The following is a 21,012-nucleotide window of genomic DNA, read 5'->3' as shown; positions in this document are numbered from 1 at the left end:
ATTTGTGTCAAAATAAAAGTCCGAACATTCTCCCTTCGCATTGATAGAGTCCTTCGCGTCCTTTAAAGCATTTATTTTGAAATGCATTCATCGCACGGCGGAACTGATAGGCCCCGCCCCTTCATTCGCCCAGCTAGCTGACGGGTCCCACTCAACACCGTTTTGCCACTAAATTAATCCTTAAAAATATCTCAACAAGAAGGACATTATGTCCGCAAACAACATGTCAGGCCCACAAAGGGTAAACAAAATTATCCGGTGAGTACAATTGAGTAAATGTCGTTGGGTTTGCACGCTAACGAGATAGCTACTTAGCTAAATCACACGTCTTCAGCACTATTCTAACGCGATTATAGACTAGCTAACAAGCTAGCTAGAACGCCTGTCATTTTGTGAACTAACTAGATGTTGTTACACTGACGTATAGCTAAGTACGGTAGCTAGTTGCGTTATTTGTGGTAGGGTCATTCATATCTTGGTTGTTGTTGTTACAGATACAAGCCCCCCAGCACGGAAGCAAACCCCACCCTGGAAGACCCGACTCCAGACTACATGAACCTACTCGGCATGATCTTCAGCATGTGTGGCCTGATGCTGAAGGTGACCCAGAGACATCTGTTTTTACCACACTGACACACACACACACAGATGACCTCGCCCCTCCCCCATTAAGTGTGTGTGTGTGTGTGTGTGTGTGTGTGTGTGTGTGTGTGTGTGTGTGTGTGTGTGTGTGTGTGTGTGTGTGTGTGTGTGTGTGTGTGTGTGTGTGTGTGTGTGTGTGTGAGGTAACCTCCCAAAGGAGAAGTTGCCCCACTGTGTTCCCATTTATGGGACTAAAGTCTACCACCTGGGGGCCAACTCCAGCCTTTCAACTGAGTGGTTTATCCTAGAAGGGTGTGTGTCCCCAAATCAACTGGAGCCAGTACTTTCTGTCACATATCCCTAATTGACTGTGTGTGGTGCTGGGTGATACACCGTTACACCCACCTAGGTAATGTGACGGCCTACTACTCTACGATTGGAGTTAGTGGAGTTGATGAAAAGTCCAGCACACCGGTAACCTTGACGCTACCAACTATTTAATGGCTCTTTTAATCAACACCTTTCCCTCTGCTGCCACTGAAATCAGTCCTAAAATGTTATGTAGGGCACCGGTGTCCCTGTGCTAGCATAGCAACGTATCTTCCTTCACTCTCCCTGTCATCTTACTGAGCTCGAACTAGTGATCCTCTGCTTCTCAAACACACATGACCGCCCGCTTGACAACATACTAGCCAGTTGTGCCATCGAAAAAGGCACATATTCAGCCATGCTAATGGTGACATTTCAAGCAGTGGATTGAAATTGCAGTATGATCTTAACCTGTTACACGTAGGCACATTATCTTACACCATACATTAGTAACTGTCTGGCTATGCCACAGCACTTCTACAGCCTCATGCAGAAAAGCTGACACACACACACAGCGCATTATAAAGTATAGTATGTGGGTCATTCTGTGTTCCTTAACCTTCTGTGTTGTGTGTTTCAGTTAAAGTGGTGTGCGTGGATAGCAGTGTACTGCTCCTTCATCAGCTTCGCTAACTCACGCAGCTCCGAAGACACCAAACAGATGATGAGCAGCTTTATGTGAGTAGAACAAATGTGTGTGTGTGTGTCTCTCTCTCTCTTTGTCTCTCTCTGTCTGTGTGTGTATGTGTCTCTCTCTCTCTTTGTCTCTCTCTGTCTGTGTGTGTACACGTTCTGACTCTTTTATCAAGCCTCATATTTCCAACCTACCCAGGTAACCTACCCAGGGTCTGTATGCGACTATGAGGGCGAGTGAAAGAAAAGTGTAAAGTGTCTGCTATTATGCCAAAATGCAGAGTTATCTATTATCTGTCTCATAATGGCTCACTGTTAATGTGTTCACTGTAATACCAGGACGCAGCAGGAAGTTAGTTTGGCAGCTCTTATTCTGCCTGGGGTGTATTCCCTAGGAACCAAACGGAGGAGGGACTAACCTGGATGTGTCCAATAAAAATCCCTTTTCATTGCTAAATGTTTCCGTTGCAAAATGTTTTGCTACGGATTGCGCTAATGAATGCACTCCTGGCAATAAAACTAAAGACACAGGAAGTTAGTTTGGCAACGCTCGGCTCTACCTGGCATTGTGACATGCGATGGGCTCAGCTTTAATGTCCAAAAGCTTTTAACATTGACCTCCAGGTGTTGCATTTACCCATAACAATTAACTACAGCAGATAATACCACTCACTTTGTGGGAGCGTGTGTGTCTGTGTGGCATTTTTCCAGGAAAAGTAGTGTGTGTGGCTCTGCAGGTAAAGTAGAGAGTGTCAGGACATCAGTAGTAGATGCCTCCCAGTCCATCACCTAGATTAGTTTTTTATTAAAGATTGTCTCTATGCCCTCCTGGCTGGTAACACAAACTGTGTGGATCAGCAAAATGTTGTACAAGTGTTATATGCAGCAAATGCGATATAGGCCTAATCACAATGGAAAAATATCACACTGATCCAAGGTCGGTTTGGTTTTTCTTTTATAGTGAAGGTTAAGATCTAAGGGATGGTAAGCTGATCCTAGATCTGTGAAAAAGAGGACAAAGTGTAACCACTGAACCTGAAGGCACTGATGCTTCTGCTGAGCAATCTCTTCAATATTTATTGCTAATTAATTTTTATTTTCTCTCATCCTTTTTTTTTCTTCAATCTCTTCTTTCGATCAGGCTGTCCATCTCAGCCGTGGTGATGTCATACCTCCAGAACCCCCAGCCCATGTCGCCACCGTGGTAACCAAGGACCAATGGCGGGGGGGCCTTGCAGGAGAGGGGCGGTTCCAGACTGAGAGTGGGAGACGGACTCCTGACTCGCCCACTGACCATCTGGGAGAGAGAGAGAGGGATGGATGGATGGAGACAGAGAGGGAGGAGGGATCAAGATGGATGTATTGAGAGGAAACTCAATGGTGGACATGAGGCAAGAACAAGAAGACCAGGTGGTCCTGGTTATTCTCCAAAATCTCTCTCTTCCTGGAGATATTGCAGGTTTTCTATTGAATTGTCTGATTCACCCGCTCGCTGTAAGCTGAGGTCTAGTTGGAAATAAAGATGGAAGGTTTTATAAAGTCACTGTGTTTTGTTTGTCCTGTTAAATGTGTGACGGGGGTCACTGTGCTTAGCTGTACCGTGACCACCCTCATGAAACACCTTTAGCCAGCTGTGCCACCGAAAAGGTACAAGTTGGATTGGTATTCCAAGCGGAGGAGTTTAACCAATTCAGGTCTGTTACACATGCATGTTCTGATAACGTCTTGGATCTTTAGGCCCAAACACCACTGCCTTCCAATATCTGACCCAAGAGTGTAACAGTGATAACACCAAGTAAAACTGAAATGATAACGTAAAAACACAAAATATAAATATTCATTAACAAACTTATAGCTTATTAGACACATTTCCACTGCCTGAACACAACTGTTATGAAAGTGACTGTGTGCCTCTCTAGGCAGTCAGAAATGTGTACAATCTCACTCTGCAGTTTAGCTCTGGGAATGGCTACCTCAGTCCTAAAAGGTCCCCCCCACCACACTCACACACAGGACATAAACCCTCACTCAAGCCCTCAGTCTGTCCCTGTCTAATCACTATCTAGGCACTGCTCTCCACCACACGCTCTCTGCCTCCAGACTGTGTGTGTGTGCCTGCTAATGACAGAGCAGAGGGAAAGGCAGAGTGGGGAGTCAGCCGGATCTGAAGCTGATTTAGTGGACTTATAACTCACGTCCGACCAGCCTAAGGCGGATCAGCCCCAGCAGAGTGGGCACTTCTGTGTTCGGGACACGTGCCAGAGACAACTGGTTTCAACAAACTCCACTGAATTTTTCTCCTGATTTTGCACTGACTTGGTGGGGGGATCGAAATGCCAACTGGCACCTTTTTGAAAGGGAGTAAATGAGTTTTTCTGCTTTGGTAGTTTATTGCTGTTTTCGCCCCTTGTTGTTCCCATGTGGGCTTTCAAAACACAAATTGGACTGTTTTTGGAAGGTACCTTAACTAACTTTTGCTCTGACTTTCCCAATCTTCTTTATTGTATCAAAATTCAGTTGTCCAACTGCATTAAGTCTTCCCCATTTAACCCAACACCTCTGAGGTGTAGGGGGCTGCCTTAATCAACATCCACAGCTTACAAGGACCAGTGGGTTAACTGCCTCGCTCAGGCGCAGAACAACAGATTCGATCCATCAACCTTCCAGTTGTTGGTCCAACGCTCTAACCACTAGGCTACCTGCTGCCCCGACAGAAGAAAGAGAGAGGATATTGAATTTGTTGCATCTGCAGTTATCTCCTTTTTTGATCAGTGGGGTGGGTGTATTTTTTGGGTTATTAAAATCTTGAATAGAACAGAAAGGCCCCGCACACTGAATATGCTCCAAATTACCACTTGTGCTGCTGCTGTAGGCCTATTGGAGATGTGTTGGAAAACAATGATTGTTGATTACCATTGACCACTAGAGGGCGGAGTTGCTTTACAAATTAGCAAGCAATGAGCATCTCATGGTCTGGCTTCATCCCAAATGGAATTCTATTCCCTATATAGTGCACCACTTTTGACCAGTCCAGTAGTGCACTATGTAAGGAATAGGGTGCCATTGGGGACAAATCCTTCATGAAAGAACTGGCTCACTTCAGGACTGATCTCAGACAGTATGGATTAAAACACGCAAAACTCCTAGCACATAACTCTTTCTCTTGCTGTCTCCACTCTTTTCTCTCTCTTCCTCTCTCTCTTTTCTCTTTCATTCTCTATCTGTTTCTGCTCTCTCTTCCTCTGTCTCCTCTCTCTCTTTCTCTCGTTCTCTCTCTTGCTGTTTCTGCACTTTCTCTTTTTCTCTCTTGTTGTCTCTGTTTCAGCTCTTTTCTTTCTCCCTCTGTCTCCTCTCTTTCTGTTTCTGCTTTTTCTTTCTATCCCTCTCCCTCTATCCCTTCTCTGTCGCTCTCATTCTCTCTGCTGTCTCCCTCTTGCTGTTTCTGCTCTCTCTCTCTGTCTCCACTCTCATTCTCTCGCTCTCTCTCTCTCTCTCTCTCTCTCTCTCCCTATCACTGTTTCTGCTCTCTCTCTCTCTCTCCCTATCACTGTTTCTGCTCTCTCTCTCTCTCTCCCTATCACTGTTTCTGTTCTCTCTCTCTCTCTGTCTCTCCCTATCACTGTTTCTGCTCTCTCTCTCTCTCTCTCTCTCTCTCTCTCTCTCTCTCTCTCTCTCTCGCTCCCTATCACTGTTTCTGCTCTCTCTCTCTCCCTATCACTGTTTCTGCTCTCTCTCTCTCTCTCGCTCTCTGTCTCTCCCTATCACTGTTTCTGCTCTCTCTCTCTCTCTCTCTCTCTCTCTCTCTCTCTCTCTCTCTCTCTCGCTCCCTATCACTGTTTCTGCTCTCTCTCTCTCCCTATCACTGTTTCTGCTCTCTCTCTCTCTCTCTCTCTCGCTCTCTGTCTCTCCCTATCACTGTTTCTGCTCTCTCTCTCTCTCTCTCTCTCTCTCTCTCTCTCTGTCTCCATTCTCATTCTCTCGCTCTCTCGCTCTCTCTCTGTGTCTCTGTCTCTCTCTCTCTCTCTCTCTCTCTCCACTCTCATTCTCTCGCTCTCTCGCTCTCTCTCTCTGTCTCTCTCTCTCTCTCTCTCTCTCTCTCTCTCTCTCTCTCTCTCTCACATACATTACAGAGTCCTACTGAAGGTTACGGTGTAGTAACAGGTACATGCAATACCACCGTTCTGCTTCACCTTCTTTTATCAAACCATACAATACTCTCTTTATCTCTCATTCTCTTCTCATCTCTCTCTTTGCTCCAAAGAGAGACTGATGAGTCAGACTGACACAGGGTTTGTCCCAAATGGCATCCTATTCCCTACACAGTGCACCACTGTTGACCAGGGCCCGTAGGGGAATAGGGTACCATTAGGGATGTGGCCACAGAGGAAGAATGAATGAAGGTGAATCGTGATATTTGTCTTAAATTCGTATTCTGGCACTCTTTTCTCTTGGTCCCCCTAATGGATCCTATTGTGGGACACGGACCACTTACGCACATCATCTAAATAGGCCCGTAAACAACTGGTCGTGTGTGTCCATGTGTCAGAGGGCCCTTACAGGGTGAGTGATTGGTGACAGGGCTGATGACGAGGAGAGCCTGACTCAGCGTCTTGCCGACACACACACACACCCCCTCTGCCGCTCCGCTCACTGCCAGCAGGGCAGAGATGTAACCTCCACTCTGGAAATTAGCTATGTGGGCCATACACACACACTAGATGTAACGACACACACACTCACATAAAACACACACACTCTTTCTCTCTTCCCCTGTTTATCCAATTTATCTTATCTTGCACTTGTCATATAGAGGGGTTCATGTAGAATGATTCATGTAGAATGATTCATGTAGAGTGGTTCATATAGAGGGATTCATATAGAGTGGTTCATGTAGAGTGATTCATATAGCGTGATTCATGTAGAGTGGTTCATATGGAGTGATTCATATAGAGTGGTTCATATAGAGTTATTCATGTAGAGTGGTTCATATAGAGAGGTTCATATAGAGTGATTCATATAAAGTGGTTCATATAGAGTGATTCATATGGAGTGATTCAAACAACACAGATCACAACACTTCAGAGAGCACACTGTGTCCCAAATGGCACACTATTCTACAGTGTACAAAACATTAGGAACACATTCCTAATATTGAGTTCCAATCCCCTCCCCCATTTTGGCCTCAGAACAGCCTCAGTTCGTCAGGGCATGGTCTCTACAAGGTGTCAAAGTGTTCCACAGGGATGCTGGTCAATGTTGACTCCAATGCTTCACACAGTTGTGTCAACTTGCTGGATGTCCTTTGGATGGTGAACCATTCTTGATAAACACAGGAAACTTCTGAGTGTGAAAAACCCAGCATTGCTGCAGTTCTTGACACACTCAAACCGGTGCGCCTGGCACCTACTACTATACTACTACCATTGTCTTGTCCATTCACTCTCTGAATAGCACACATACACAATCCATGTCTCCATTGTCTCAAGGCATAACAGTCCTTCTATAACCTGTCTCCTCCCCTTCATCTACACTGATTCAAGTGGATTTAACAAGTGACATCATTAAGGGATCATATTACAGCTTTCACCTGAATTCACTTGGTCAGTCTGTCATGGAAAGAGAAGGTGTTCCTAATGTTTTGTGCACTGCTTCTATAGTGCAATACCCTACGGGCCCGGTCAAAAATAGTGCACTACATATGGAATAGGGTGCCATTTGGGATGTATACCAAACTAAAGGGTCTTTGATCGTGTGATATTCAACAGAGGTTGGATGTGGGCGAGCCCCTACTGTGTGTCACAGGGATATGGAAACAACTGGCAATAAGGTGGACACATTTAGACTAGAACAACTGCAACATACACTATCATAGTTAAACATTACCCATAGGTATAGTGGCCTGTTATTGGTATAGTAGCCTGTTATTGGTATATTAGCCTGTTATTGGTATAGTAGCCTGTTATTGGTATAGTAGCCTGTTATTGGTATATTAGCCTGTTATTGGTATAGTAGCCTGTTATTGGTATAGTAGCCTGTTATTGGTATATTAGCCTGTTATTGGTATAGTAGCCTGTTATTGGTATAGTAGCTTGTTATTGGTATAGTAGCCTGTTATTGGTATATTAGCCTGTTATTGGTATATTAGCCTGTTATTGGTATATTAGCCTGTTATTGGTATATTAGCCTGTTATTGGTATATTAGCCTGTTATTGGTATATTAGCCTGTTATTGGTATACTAGCCTGTTATTGGTATATTAGCCTGTTATTGGTATACTAGCCTGTTATTGGTATATTAGCCTGTTATTGGTATATTAGCCTGTTATTGGTATATTAGCCTGTTATTGGTATAGTAGCCTCTTATTGGTATATTAGCCTGTTATTGGTATATTAGCCTGTTATTGGTATACTAGCCTGTTATTGGTATATTAGCCTGTTATTGGTATATTAGCCTGTTATTGGTATATTAGCCTGTTATTGGTATATTAGCCTGTTATTGGTATATTAGCCTGTTATTGGTATACTAGCCTGTTATTGGTATATTAGCCTGTTATTGGTATATTAGCCTGTTATTGGTATATTAACCTGTTATTGGTATAGTAGCCTGTTATTGGTATATTAGCCTGTTATTGGTATATTAGCCTGTTATTGGTATATTAGCCTGTTATTGGTATATTAGCCTGTTATTGGTATATTAGCCTGTTATTGGTATATTAACCTGTTATTGGTATAGTAGCCTGTTATTGGTATATTAGCCTGTTATTGGTATATTAGCCTGTTATTGGTATATTAGCCTGTTATTGGTATATTAGCCTGTTATTGGTATATTAGCCTGTTATTGGTATATTAGCCTGTTATTGGTATACTAGCCTGTTATTGGTATATTAGCCTGTTATTGGTATATTAGCCTGTTATTGGTATACTAGCCTGTTATTGGTATACTAGCCTGTTATTGGTATATTAGCCTGTTATTGGTATACTAGCCTGTTATTGGTATATTAGCCTGTTATTGGTATACTAGCCTGTTATTGGTATATTAGCCTGTTATTGGTATATTAGCCTGTTATTGGTATACTAGCCTGTTATTGGTATATTAGCCTGTTATTGGTATATTAGCCTGTTATTGGTATACTAGCCTGTTATTGGTATATTAGCCTGTTATTGGTATACTAGCCTGTTATTGGTATACTAGCCTGTTATTGGTATATTAGCCTGTTATTGGTATATTAGCCTGTTATTGGTATACTAGCCTGTTATTGGTATATTAGCCTGTTATTGGTATATTAGCCTGTTATTGGTATACTAGCCTGTTATTGGTATATTAGCCTGTTTCGTATTCTCTTTCTCTTCAGGCTTGCTATTTGTATTATTTCTCTCTCATGTCTCTCTTCTCTCTCTCTCACACACACACACACACACACACACACACACACACACACACACACACACACACACACACACACACACGTACCCATGCACATACACACTTGTATAACACACAATTCAGTCCCATTCAACATCTCATTTTCCCTAACCTAAACCTAACCCTTACCCTAACCTTAAGACTAACCTTAACCCAAAAAACAAATTATTCTAACACTAACACTAATTCTAACCTTAACCCTAAACCCCCTAGAAATAGCATTTGACCTTGATCTCCCCAGTTGGTCCATTTTTGTTCGTTTACTATTCCTGTGGGGTTAAACACGTCCACACGTACACACGTACACGTACACACACACACACACACACACACACATACACACACACACACACACACACTATCCTTCATGTGCTCTCCCCAGGCTCAATCACTGAGGTATATGAACTATGCAACCTGTTCCTTGTGTGAATGTCTCTCCTACTCGGCGCGGGTACGCGCACCGAGAGGTAGCCGGAGCACGTACGTTGATTTCTCTCGAACAAGAGAGGAGTGAACGCACATCGCATTTTCCATCATACACCACACACATGCTGCAGGCTCTCTCAAGCTTACGATTCCAGCCAGAGATCGAGACGAGAGAGTGACAGAACGAACAATTGTCTGACACTGAAGCACGGACCAGAAAGCGACTGAGAGGAGGACTATAGAGTAGAGAGAGAGAGAGGGGAACGGGAGATCATTTGACCAAATATGCCTTAAAAGCCATTTTCGGAGGTCCGCCTGCGTGCCCATTGATTACATGCTCGTCCTTTTATTTATTTATTTTTATCAACATTTTGATTACAATTTCTCGGTTGTTTGCTCTTTGAGTCAGTGACTGGCACGTTACGGGATGTGTTACGGAATTTGAAGATGGAGTTTTCCTCCCCTGTAGTGGATACGGTGCTGTTCCTCGTCTCGTCCTCCGGTTCATCTCAAGGTCCTACGGTCAGTTACAACTGCACCCCGCCACCCGCGCTACGAGCCGCATTTATTATCCCACAGGTGCGCTCTTCCTGCTGTAGACCCCTCCTCCACGCGGCGAGGTCAGGTCAGGACCCTTCCAAAACTCTCCATTCTGGTTCGACGATAACCACCAACTGTCAGGTAAGAAGACATTACATTCAAATGTTCATTTCAGTAATTCAACGACACAACATTGAACCGAACCGTCCACTATTGTCAATTTGACACCATTCTATCGCCTGTCACACAGCATTTTGATGGATTCGACCACACAAGTATTCAATGTGAAAATTGTGATTTGGCTAGAAGATAGTAGCACGCGATATATCTGAACGTGTTTAAACGACGATAGCCTGGGGAAACTATTACAAGTTTCAGATGATAGGTTGGAACAAAATACACATTTGACTGCACTTCGAAATCAATAGGCAAAACCAATATCCTTCTGTTTAGGATATTGCGGTAAAAGAAGAAAAAGCTACATCGATTCAGAACCCCTTGTGATTGGTTTTAGGGCAAGGCCACCTCGGTGTGTTGGCAGTGCATAATGAACATGGCATGGAGTGAATTGAGGTACTGTAGACTGCTAACCTATTCAGTGAGACAGAGGTAGAGAGGGAGAGGGAGAGGTAGAGAAAGAGACGGAGAGAGAGGGGAAGAGGGAGACGGGAGAGAGAGAGAGAGACCCTCTTGAGAATGAACTCAACAGCAGTTATCTGAAACTGCATCACACACACACACACACACACACACACACACACTGCTTATATATATTTATATCATGTCCTCTCAACCATCCATTTAAATGATTGCAACCCTTTACAACCCACACAATAATGATAGGATTGGTATCCTTTATGCATATGAAAAGGACATGAAGAACAATGTAGGCTAGTCTACTGCTCCTATCCCCACTAGATTTCTCTTCCACCCACTAGGGTCAAGTTTGGAGAGCCACTGGGCTGTCCTCTTCCTGTGGAGGTGTGTGTGTGTGTGTGTGTGAGAGAGAGAGAGAGAGAGACCAGTGCTTAATTTGAACCGCACCCTGGCAGAACAGGATCCGGCACCTCTCAGTTTTGGACTGTGTGGTTCAGGAACCCATTTTCCAGGATCCGGTTCATCTCGTGACCATGTGAACATGATCATAAAAGCAAGTTGACTCCTCTGTAATTGTCCTGGCCGGACCCCTAAACAACGTAATGTGAAAACTGATATTCTAAGAATTGATTTGTGTTTGGGTCGTGGTTTGCCCCACATTGTAGCCTATATAGACCCACGCGTGGCCATTACTGTGGTGAGAAGGAGAAGAGAGCCTGTATCTGTCACAGAACTAGGATGACAATCATCTTCTATGACCTCTCTCTGCTCTGATACACTCTTAGAAAAAAGGGTTCCAAAAGGGTTCTTCGGCTGTCCCCACAGGAGAACCCTTTTTGGTTCCAGGTAGAACTTATTTGGGTTCCATGTAGAACCCTCTGTTGAAAGCAACCCAGCATTGAAAGGGTTCTACATGGAACTCATAAGGGTTCTACCTGAAAGCAAAAATAGTATTTCAAAGGGTTCTCCTATGGGGACAGCTGAGGAACCCTTTTAGGAGCCTGCAGCTCTCATCTCTCCAATTTGCACTTCATCATTTATTTATCTAATTGAATCCTAGCCGCGGGAAGGGCTCTGGAGGTGCCGTATCTCCCCTGATGATTTGAATTTGCCAAAGTTGTAGAATGTGTTGAGAAGTAAATGCAATCATTGTGAATGGTACACCAGGAGTAGGCTGATCATTCAGCTGATGGAATAGGTGTTGCCCAATCACAAGGCATGTCTACGGTCAGGAACACGCAGCAAGTCTCAGGCCTTTCGCAGTATTTCTAATGCAATCGTGGGTCGACACAGGTTGGAAAGCAAATGGACCCTGCTGAAAAGTGAAGACTAGTCTGTCTGTAGGTTATCAACTAACAAATAGACCTATTGAGCGAACACCATTCTTTTACAAAGTTAAGCAAGAGAGAGAGAAGCTTTTGGCACGAACGCATCGGCCATCGCGGGTGAGTGAACTGTGCATCATTGGGTGAAACTGGAAAGCATTTTCAGGACTATAATTTCCTCCTCATATTGTAGAATATGTGTCATCACACCTGGGCCTAGACTACTGATGGGTTCAAGACAAGGTCCTTTTTATTGATCTCAGTTTGTCAGTGTCAAAGTACCCTGTCATTTCCATCGTCCGTGACGTATTAAAACATGATGTAGAATTGCATGAAATGTGATTTTAAAAGGCCACATTTCCCCTTTCAGCTACACTAATGTTCCCCATGTGTTTGCATTGTGCAAGTGCCTCTGTACTGCTCCATGTCAATATGTACAAGTGGTGATCATGCAATGCTTCATTATAAAGGGGAATTCTTCTTCATACATTGCGGTACCTCGGACCCCCCTCTCAGCTCACTTTTTGATGCCCAGTGTGTGACACACAGCTTTCCCCTGCCACATATAATTATGATACACAGTCTAAAGCGAGAGAGTGTTAATTAGCTATTGTATGACAGCTGTGTAAAAACCCATGCGTCATCCTAGAAGAAGTACGGTCTTACTTTGTCAAGACAGCAAGCTCTGGTTTGTTCCTTTGTCTGTTCAACTCAGGCCCGAATGTTTCTGTGTGTGTGTGTGTGTGTGTGTGTCTCTGTGTGTTTGTCTCTGTGTGTGTGTTTGTGTTTGTGTGTGTGTGTGTGTGTGTGTATGTGTGTGTGTGTTTGTCTCTGTATCTGAGTGTTTGTGTGTTTGTCTATGTGTCTGTGTGTGTGTGTTTGTCTATGTGTGTGTGTGTGTGTGTGTGTGTGTGTGTTTGTCTATGTGTCTCTGTGTGTGTGTGTTTGTCTGTGTGTGTTTGTCTGTGTGTTTGTTTGTCTGTTTGATTGTCTATGTGTCTCTGTGCGTGTGTCTCTGTGTGTGTTTGTCTATGTGTGTTTGTCTATCTGTGTGTGTGTGTGTGTCTCTGTGTGTTTGTCTCTGTGTGTGTGTTTGTCTATGTGTGTGTGTTTGTCTCTGTGTCTGTGTGTGTTTGTCTCTGTGTCTGTGTGTGTTTGTTTGTGTGTTGTCTGTGTGTGTTTGTGTTTGTCTCTGTGTGTGTATGTGTGTTTGTCTCTGTGTGTGTTTGTTTGTCTATGTGTTTTTGTCTGTGTGTGGTTGTCTGTGTGTGTTTGTCTCTGTGTGTTTGTCTCTGTGTGTTTGTTTGTCTCTGTGTGTTTGTCTCTGTGTGTGTTTGTTTGTCTATGTGTTTTTGTCTGTGTGTGGTTGTCTGTGTGTGTTTGTCTCTGTGTGTTTGTTTGTCTATGTGTGTGTTTGTCGATGTGTGTTTGTCTGTGTGTGTGTGTGTGTGTTTGTCTCTGCCTGTGTGTGTGTTTGTCTCTGTGTCTGTGTGTGTTTGTCTCTGTGTCTGTGTGTGTTTGTCTGTGTGTTGTCTGTGTGTGTTTGTGTTTGTCTCTGTGTGTGTATGTGTGTTTGTCTCTGTGTGTGTTTGTTTGTCTATGTGTTTTTGTCTGTGTGTGGTTGTCTGTGTGTGTTTGTCTCTGTGTGTTTGTCTCTGTGTGTTTGTTTGTCTCTGTGTGTTTGTCTCTGTGTGTGTTTGTTTGTCTATGTGTTTTTGTCTGTGTGTGGTTGTCTGTGTGTGTTTGTCTCTGTGTGTTTGTTTGTCTATGTGTGTGTTTGTCGATGTGTGTTTGTCTGTGTGTGTGTGTGTGTGTGTTTGTCTCTGCCTGTGTGTGTGTTTGTCTCTGTGTGTGTGTGTCTGTCTGGGTCTGTGTGTGTGTTTGTCTAGCATTTTCAGAACTATAATTTCCTCCTCATATTGTAGAATATGTGTCATCACACCTGGGCCTAGACTACTGATGGGTTCAAGACAAGGTCCTTTTTATTGATCTCAGTTTGTCAGTGTCAAAGTACCCTGTCATTTCCATCATCCGTGACGTATTAAAACATGATGTAGAATTGCATGAAATGTGATTTTAAAAGGCCACATTTCCCCTTTCAGCTACACTAATGTTCCCCATGTGTTTGCATTGTGCAAGTGCCTCTGTACTGCTCCATGTCAATATGTACAAGTGGTGATCGTGCAATGCTTCATTATAAAGGGGAATTCTTCTTCATATATTGTCTGTCTGTGTTTGTGTGTTTGTCTATGTGTGTTTGTCTGTGTGTGTGTGTGTTTGTCTCTGTGTGTGTGTGTGTTTTGTCTATGTGTCTGTGTCTCTGTGTGTTTGTCTATGTGTGTGTGTTTGTCTATGTGTGTTTGTCTGTGTGTGTGTGTTTGTCTATGTGTGTTTGTCTCTGTGTGTTTGTCTATGTGTGTTTGTCTGTGTGTGTGTTTGTCTCTGTGTGTGTTTGTCTCTCTCTGTGTCTTTATATCTCTGTGTGTCTCTGTATCTGTGTGTGTCTCTGTGTGTGTCTGTCATACTGTATGTTCAGATGGTGTGTGTATGCAGTATGTGTACACAAGTGTGTCATATAGTTCATGTTCAATTGTGTGTGTATGTCTATGTTTCTCCCCCTCGAAGGTGTGAGATTGCATTCACACACATTAAAGTGCCTTTTATATAGACTAGCCTCTGGACACCTCTTAGGGGCCATTTCTCTTGACTCCATCATCCCTCTCTCCCTCCACCATCACTCCATCCAGCCTTAGAGAACTCTGTCTCAATCTAGGCTCAATCCCAGTACACTTTAGAAAAGGAGATAGCTAGAACCTAAAAAGGTTATTTGGCTGTCCCCATAGGAGAACCCTTTGAATAACCCTTTCTGGTTCCAGGTATAACCCTTTCTGGTTCCAGGTATAACCCTTTCTGGTTCCAGGTATAACCCTTTCTGGTTCCAGGTATAACCCTTTCTGGTTCCAGGTATAACCCTTTTTGGTTCCAGGTATAACCCTTTCTGGTTCCAGGTATAACCCTTTCTGGTTCCAGGTATAACCTTTTCCACAGAGGGTTCTCCCTGGAACCAAAAAGGGTTATATGGGTCAGCCGAAGAACGCTTTTGGAACACTCTTTTCTAAGAGTGTACCCCGCTTAGAGTGTACCTCACTTAGTGTACCCCGCTTAGAGTGTACCTCACTTAGTGTACCCCACTTAGAGTGTACCTCACTTAGTGTACCCCGCTTAGAGTGTACCTCACTTAGTGTACCCCGCTTAGAGTGTACCTCACTTAGTGTACCCCGCTTAGAGTGTACCTCACTTAGTGCACCCGCTTAGAGTGTACCTCACTTAGTGTACCCGCTTAGTGTACCTCACTTAGTGTACCCCGCTTAGTGTGTACCTCACTTAGTGTACCTCCCTTAGTGTGTACCTCACTTAGTTTACCTCCCTTAGTGTACCCCGCTTAGAGTGTACCTCACTTAGTGTACCCCGCTTAGAGTGTACCTCCCTTAGTGTACCCCGCTTAGAGTGTACCTCACTTAGTGTACCCCGCTTAGAGTGTACCTCACTTAGTGTACCCCGCTTAGAGTGTACCTCACTTAGCGTACCCACTTAGAGTGTACCTCACTTAGTGTACCCGCTTAGTGTACCTCACTTAGTGTACCCGCTTAGAGTGTACCTCACTTAGTGTACCCGCTTAGAGTGTACCTCACTTAGTGTACCCCGCTTAGAGTGTACCTCACTTAGTGTACCCACTTAGAGTGTACCTCACTTAGTGTACCCACTTAGAGTGTACCTCACTTAGTGTACCCACTTAGAGTGTACCTCACTTAGTGTACCCCGCTTAGTGTGTACCTCACTTAGTGTACCCAGCTTAGAGTGTACCTCCCTTAGTGTACCCCGCTTAGAGTGTACCTCACTTAGTGTACCCCGCTTAGAGTGTACCTCACTTAGTGTACCCCGCTTAGAGTGTACCTCACTTAGCGTACCCCGCTTAGAGTGTACCTCACTTAGTGTACCCCGCTTAGAGTGTACCTCACTTAGTGTACCCCGCTTAGAGTGTACCTCACTTAGTGTACCCCGCTTAGAGTGTACCTCACTTAGTGTACCCCGCTTAGAGTGTACCTCACTTAGCGTACCCCGCTTAGAGTGTACCTCACTTAGTGTACCCCGCTTAGAGTGTACCTCCCTTAGTGTACCCCGCTTAGAGTGTACCTCACTTAGTGTACCCCGCTTAGAGTGTACCTCACTTAGTGTACCCCGCTTAGAGTGTACCTCACTTAGTGTACCCCGCTTAGAGTGTACCTCACTTAGTGTACCCCGCTTAGTGTTTTTCACAATGCCTGTACTGGCATCAGTAATAGCTTTTCTTAGATTTCTCCTGCAACAAATACATGCTGACCATAATGAGTAATATCTAAGAACTGCAAAACAACAATGTGCTCGTAATGTACCTGTCCTCTGGCTGTAGTTCAGTGTGGAGTAGTAATGTGCCTGTCCTCTGGCTGTAGTTCAGTGTGGAGTAGTAATGTACCTGTCCTCTGGCTGTAGTTCAGTGTGGAGTAGTAATGTACCTGTCCTCTGGCTGTAGTTCAGTGTGGAGTAGTAATGTACCTGTCCTCTGGCTGTAGTTCAGTGTGGAGTAGTAATGTACCTGTCCTCTGGCTGTAGTTCAGTGTGGAGTAGTAATGTGCCTGTCCTCTGGCTGTAGTTCAGTGTGGAGTAGTAATGTACCTGTCCTCTGGCTGTAGTTCAGTGTGGAGTAGTAATGTACCTGTCCTCTGGCTGTAGTTCAGTGTGGAGTAGTAATGTACCTGTCCTCTGGCTGTAGTTCAGTGTGGAGTAGTAATGTACCTGTCCTCTGGCTGTAGTTCAGTGTGGAGTAGTAATGTACCTGTCCTCTGGCTGTAGTTCAGTGTGGAGTAGTAATGTGCCTGTCCTCTGGCTGTAGTTCAGTGTGGAGTAGTAATGTGCCTGTCCTCTGGCTGTAGTTCAGTGTGGAGTAGTAATGCACCTGTCCTCTGGCTGTAGTTCAGTGTGGAGTAGTAATGTACCTGTCCTCTGGCTGTAGTTCAGTGTGGAGTAGTAATGTGCCTGTCCTCTGGCTGTAGTTCAGTGTGGAGTAGTAATGTACCTGTCCTCTGGCTGTAGTTCAGTGTGGAGTAGTAATGTGCCTGTCCTCTGGCTGTAGTTCAGTGTGGAGTAGTAATGTACCTGTCCTCTGGCTGTAGTTCAGTGTGGAGTAGTAATGTGCCTGTCCTCTGGCTGTAGTTCAGTGTGGAGTAGTAATGTGCCTGTCCTCTGGCTGTAGTTCAGTGTGGAGTAGTAATGTACCTGTCCTCTGGCTGTAGTTCAGTGTGGAGTAGTACTGTACCTGTCCTCTGGCTGTAGTTCAGTGTGGAGTAGTAATGTACCTGTCCTCTGGCTGTAGTTCAGTGTGGAGTAGTAATGTACCTGTCCTCTGGCTGTAGTTCAGTGTGGAGTAGTAATGTGCCTGTCCTCTGGCTGTAGTTCAGTGTGGAGTAGTAATGTACCTGTCCTCTGGCTGTAGTTCAGTGTGGAGTAGTAATGTACCTGTCCTCTGGCTGTAGTTCAGTGTGGAGTAGTAATGTACCTGTCCTCTGGCTGTAGTTCAGTGTGGAGTAGTAATGTACCTGTCCTCTGGCTGTAGTTCAGTGTGGAGTAGTAATGTACCTGTCCTCTGGCTGTAGTTCAGTGTGGAGTAGTAATGTACCTGTCCTCTGGCTGTAGTTCAGTGTGGAGTAGTAATGTACCTGTCCTCTGGCTGTAGTTCAGTGTGGAGTAGTAATGTGCCTGTCCTCTGGCTGTAGTTCAGTGTGGAGTAGTAATGTGCCTGTCCTCTGGCTGTAGTTCAGTGTGGAGTAGTAATGTACCTGTCCTCTGGCTGTAGTTCAGTGTGGAGTAGTAATGTACCTGTCCTCTGGCTGTAGTTCAGTGTGGAGTAGTAATGTGCCTGTCCTCTGGCTGTAGTTCAGTGTGGAGTAGTAATGTGCCTGTCCTCTGGCTGTAGTTCAGTGTGGAGTAGTAATGTACCTGTCCTCTGGCTGTAGTTCAGTGTGGAGTAGTAATGTACCTGTCCTCTGGCTGTAGTTCAGTGTGGAGTAGTAATGTACCTGTCCTCTGGCTGTAGTTCAGTGTGGAGTAGTAATGTACCTGTCCTCTGGCTGTAGTTCAGTGTGGAGTAGTAATGTACCTGTCCTCTGGCTGTAGTTCAGTGTGGAGTAGTAATGTACCTGTCCTCTGGCTGTAGTTCAGTGTGGAGTAGTAATGTACCTGTCCTCTGGCTGTAGTTCAGTGTGGAGTAGTAATGTACCTGTCCTCTGGCTGTAGTTCAGTGTGGAGTAGTAATGTACCTGTCCTCTGGCTGTAGTTCAGTGTGGAGTAGTAATGTACCTGTCCTCTGGCTGTAGTTCAGTGTGGAGTAGTAATGTACCTGTCCTCTGGCTGTAGTTCAGTGTGGAGTAGTAATGTACCTGTCCTCTGGCTGTAGTTCAGTGTGGAGTAGTAATGTACCTGTCCTCTGGCTGTAGTTCAGTGTGGAGTAGTAATGTACCTGTCCTCTGGCTGTAGTTCAGTGTGGAGTAGTAATGTGCCTGTCCTCTGGCTGTAGTTCAGTGTGGAGTAGTAATGTACCTGTCCTCTGGCTGTAGTTCAGTGTGGAGTAGTAATGTACCTGTCCTCTGGCTGTAGTTCAGTGTGGAGTAGTAATGTACCTGTCCTCTGGCTGTAGTTCAGTGTGGAGTAGTAATGTACCTGTCCTCTGGCTGTAGTTCAGTGTGGAGTAGTAATGTACCTGTCCTCTGGCTGTAGTTCAGTGTGGAGTAGTAATGTGCCTGTCCTCTGGCTGTAGTTCAGTGTGGAGTAGTAATGTACCTGTCCTCTGGCTGTAGTTCAGTGTGGAGTAGTAATGTACCTGTCCTCTGGCTGTAGTTCAGTGTGGAGTAGTAATGTACCTGTCCTCTGGCTGTAGTTCAGTGTGGAGTAGTAATGTACCTGTCCTCTGGCTGTAGTTCAGTGTGGAGTAGTAATGTACCTGTCCTCTGGCTGTAGTTCAGTGTGGAGTAGTAATGTACCTGTCCTCTGGCTGTAGTTCAGTGTGGAGTAGTAATGTACCTGTCCTCTGGCTGTAGTTCAGTGTGGAGTAGTAATGTACCTGTCCTCTGGCTGTAGTTCAGTGTGGAGTAGTAATGTACCTGTCCTCTGGCTGTAGTTCAGTGTGGAGTAGTAATGTACCTGTCCTCTGGCTGTAGTTCAGTGTGGAGTAGTAATGTACCTGTCCTCTGGCTGTAGTTCAGTGTGGAGTAGTAATGTACCTGTCCTCTGGCTGTAGTTCAGTGTGGAGTAGTAATGTACCTGTCCTCTGGCTGTAGTTCAGTGTGGAGTAGTAATGTACCTGTCCTCTGGCTGTAGTTCAGTGTGGAGTAGTAATGTACCTGTCCTCTGGCTGTAGTTCAGTGTGGAGTAGTAATGTACCTGTCCTCTGGCTGTAGTTCAGTGTGGAGTAGTAATGTACCTGTCCTCTGGCTGTAGTTCAGTGTGGAGTAGTAATGTACCTGTCCTCTGGCTGTAGTTCAGTGTGGAGTAGTAATGTACCTGTCCTCTGGCTGTAGTTCAGTGTGGAGTAGTAATGTACCTGTCCTCTGGCTGTAGTTCAGTGTGGAGTAGTAATGTACCTGTCCTCTGGCTGTAGTTCAGTGTGGAGTAGTAATGTACCTGTCCTCTGGCTGTAGTTCAGTGTGGAGTAGTAATGTGCCTGTCCTCTGGCTGTAGTTCAGTGTGGAGTCGTACTGAAGCAGTTTGACATGTGTAATAGGACTGTTCTTGCGTTGTGTTGTGAACGATCCTCAACAAGGGCTCCAGCATGTAGCACCAGTCACAGATTTATTACAGCTGGTTAGGCGCTTGTGACTGTGGTAACCACAGGTACCCAACAATAATACACGTTTTCCACTACAAGAATAGATGAAAATTACAATGCACAAAATATACTAATCATTTCACAAATGTACCTGACATCATGCATTGTAGTACGAGTTCACTGTACAAAATACACCAAACACCCCCAGACACAGTGAAGAACCAGCTAGCGTTAGCTGAAATGATATTCAACAAAATACACCAAACACCCCCAGACACAGTGAAGAACCAGCTAGCGTTAGCTGAAATGATATTCAACAAAATACACCAAACACCCCCAGACACAGTGAATAACCAGCTAGCGTTAGCTGAAATTATATTCAACAAAATACACCAAACACCCCCAGACACAGTGAAGAACCAGCTAGCGTTAGCTGAAATTATATTCAACAAAATACACCAAACACCCCCAGACACAGTGAAGAACCAGCTAGCGTTAGCTGAAATTATATTCAACAAAATACACCAAACACCCCCAGACACAGTGAATAACCAGCTAGCGTTAGCTGAAATTATATTCAACAAAATACACCAAACACCCCCAGACACAGTGAATAACCAGCTAGCGTTAGCTGAAATTATATTCAACAAAATACACCAAACACCCCCAGACACAGTGAATAACCAGCTAGCGTTAGCTGAAATTATATTCAACAAAATACACCAAACACCCCCAGACACAGTGAATAACCAGCTAGCGTTAGCTGAAATTATATTCAACAAAATACACCAAACACCCCCAGACACAGTGAAGAACCAGCTAGCGTTAGCTGAAATTATATTCAACAAAATACACCAAACACCCCCAGACACAGTGAAGAACCAGCTAGCGTTAGCTGAAATTATATTCAACAAAATACACAAAACGCCCCCAGACACAGTGAAGAACCAGCTAGCGTTAGCTGAAATTATATTCAACAAAATACACCAAACACCCCCAGACACAGTGAATAACCAGCTAGCGTTAGCTGAAATTATATTCAACAAAATACACCAAACACCCCCAGACACAGTGAAGAACCAGCTAGCGTTAGCTGAAATTATATTCAACAAAATACACCAAACACCCCCAGACACAGTGAAGAACCAGCTAGCGTTAGCTGAAATTATATTCAACAAAATACACCAAACACCCCCAGACACAGTGAAGAACCAGCTAGCGTTAGCTGAAATTATATTCAACAAAATACACAAAACGCCCC

General features: G+C 44.4%; 2 protein-coding genes across 2 annotated transcripts in view; both read left to right on the top strand.

The window, feature by feature from the left end:
- Positions 1 to 42: 42 nt before the first annotated feature.
- LOC118938431 (protein Asterix) lies at positions 43 to 3,127 on the top strand. Its single transcript, XM_036942360.1, has 4 exons — positions 43 to 258; positions 495 to 600; positions 1,532 to 1,629; positions 2,726 to 3,127. The coding sequence occupies exons 1-4, from the start codon at positions 209 to 211 to the stop codon at positions 2,790 to 2,792; spliced, it is 321 nt and encodes a 106-aa protein (XP_036798255.1). The 5' UTR covers positions 43 to 208; the 3' UTR covers positions 2,793 to 3,127.
- Positions 3,128 to 9,459: 6,332 nt separating this feature from the next.
- Positions 9,460 to 21,012, top strand: part of LOC118938429 (translation initiation factor IF-2-like) — a 119,532-nt gene continuing 107,979 nt past the window's right edge. Inside the window, exon 1 of the mRNA XM_036942357.1 lies at positions 9,460 to 10,112. The gene's annotated coding sequence lies outside the window, so the exon portion shown is untranslated. The remainder of the gene's footprint in view (positions 10,113 to 21,012) is intronic.

This window comes from Oncorhynchus mykiss, chromosome 13 (genome assembly GCF_013265735.2).
Source record: "Oncorhynchus mykiss isolate Arlee chromosome 13, USDA_OmykA_1.1, whole genome shotgun sequence".
Lineage (NCBI taxonomy): Eukaryota > Metazoa > Chordata > Actinopteri > Salmoniformes > Salmonidae > Oncorhynchus > Oncorhynchus mykiss.
This window is presented reverse-complemented; position numbering and strand designations above follow the sequence as displayed.

Bases quoted from the DNA above. Each gene is read 5' to 3' on its own strand.
- LOC118938431 (XM_036942360.1), top strand. From the start codon at position 209: ATGTCCGCAAACAACATGTCAGGCCCACAAAGGGTAAACAAAATTATC. The intron at 259-494 runs GTGAGTACAATT...TTGTTGTTACAG, and splicing joins AGGGTAAACAAAATTATCCG to ATACAAGCCCCCCAGCACGG. The intron at 1,630-2,725 runs GTGAGTAGAACA...TCTTTCGATCAG, and splicing joins CAGATGATGAGCAGCTTTAT to GCTGTCCATCTCAGCCGTGG.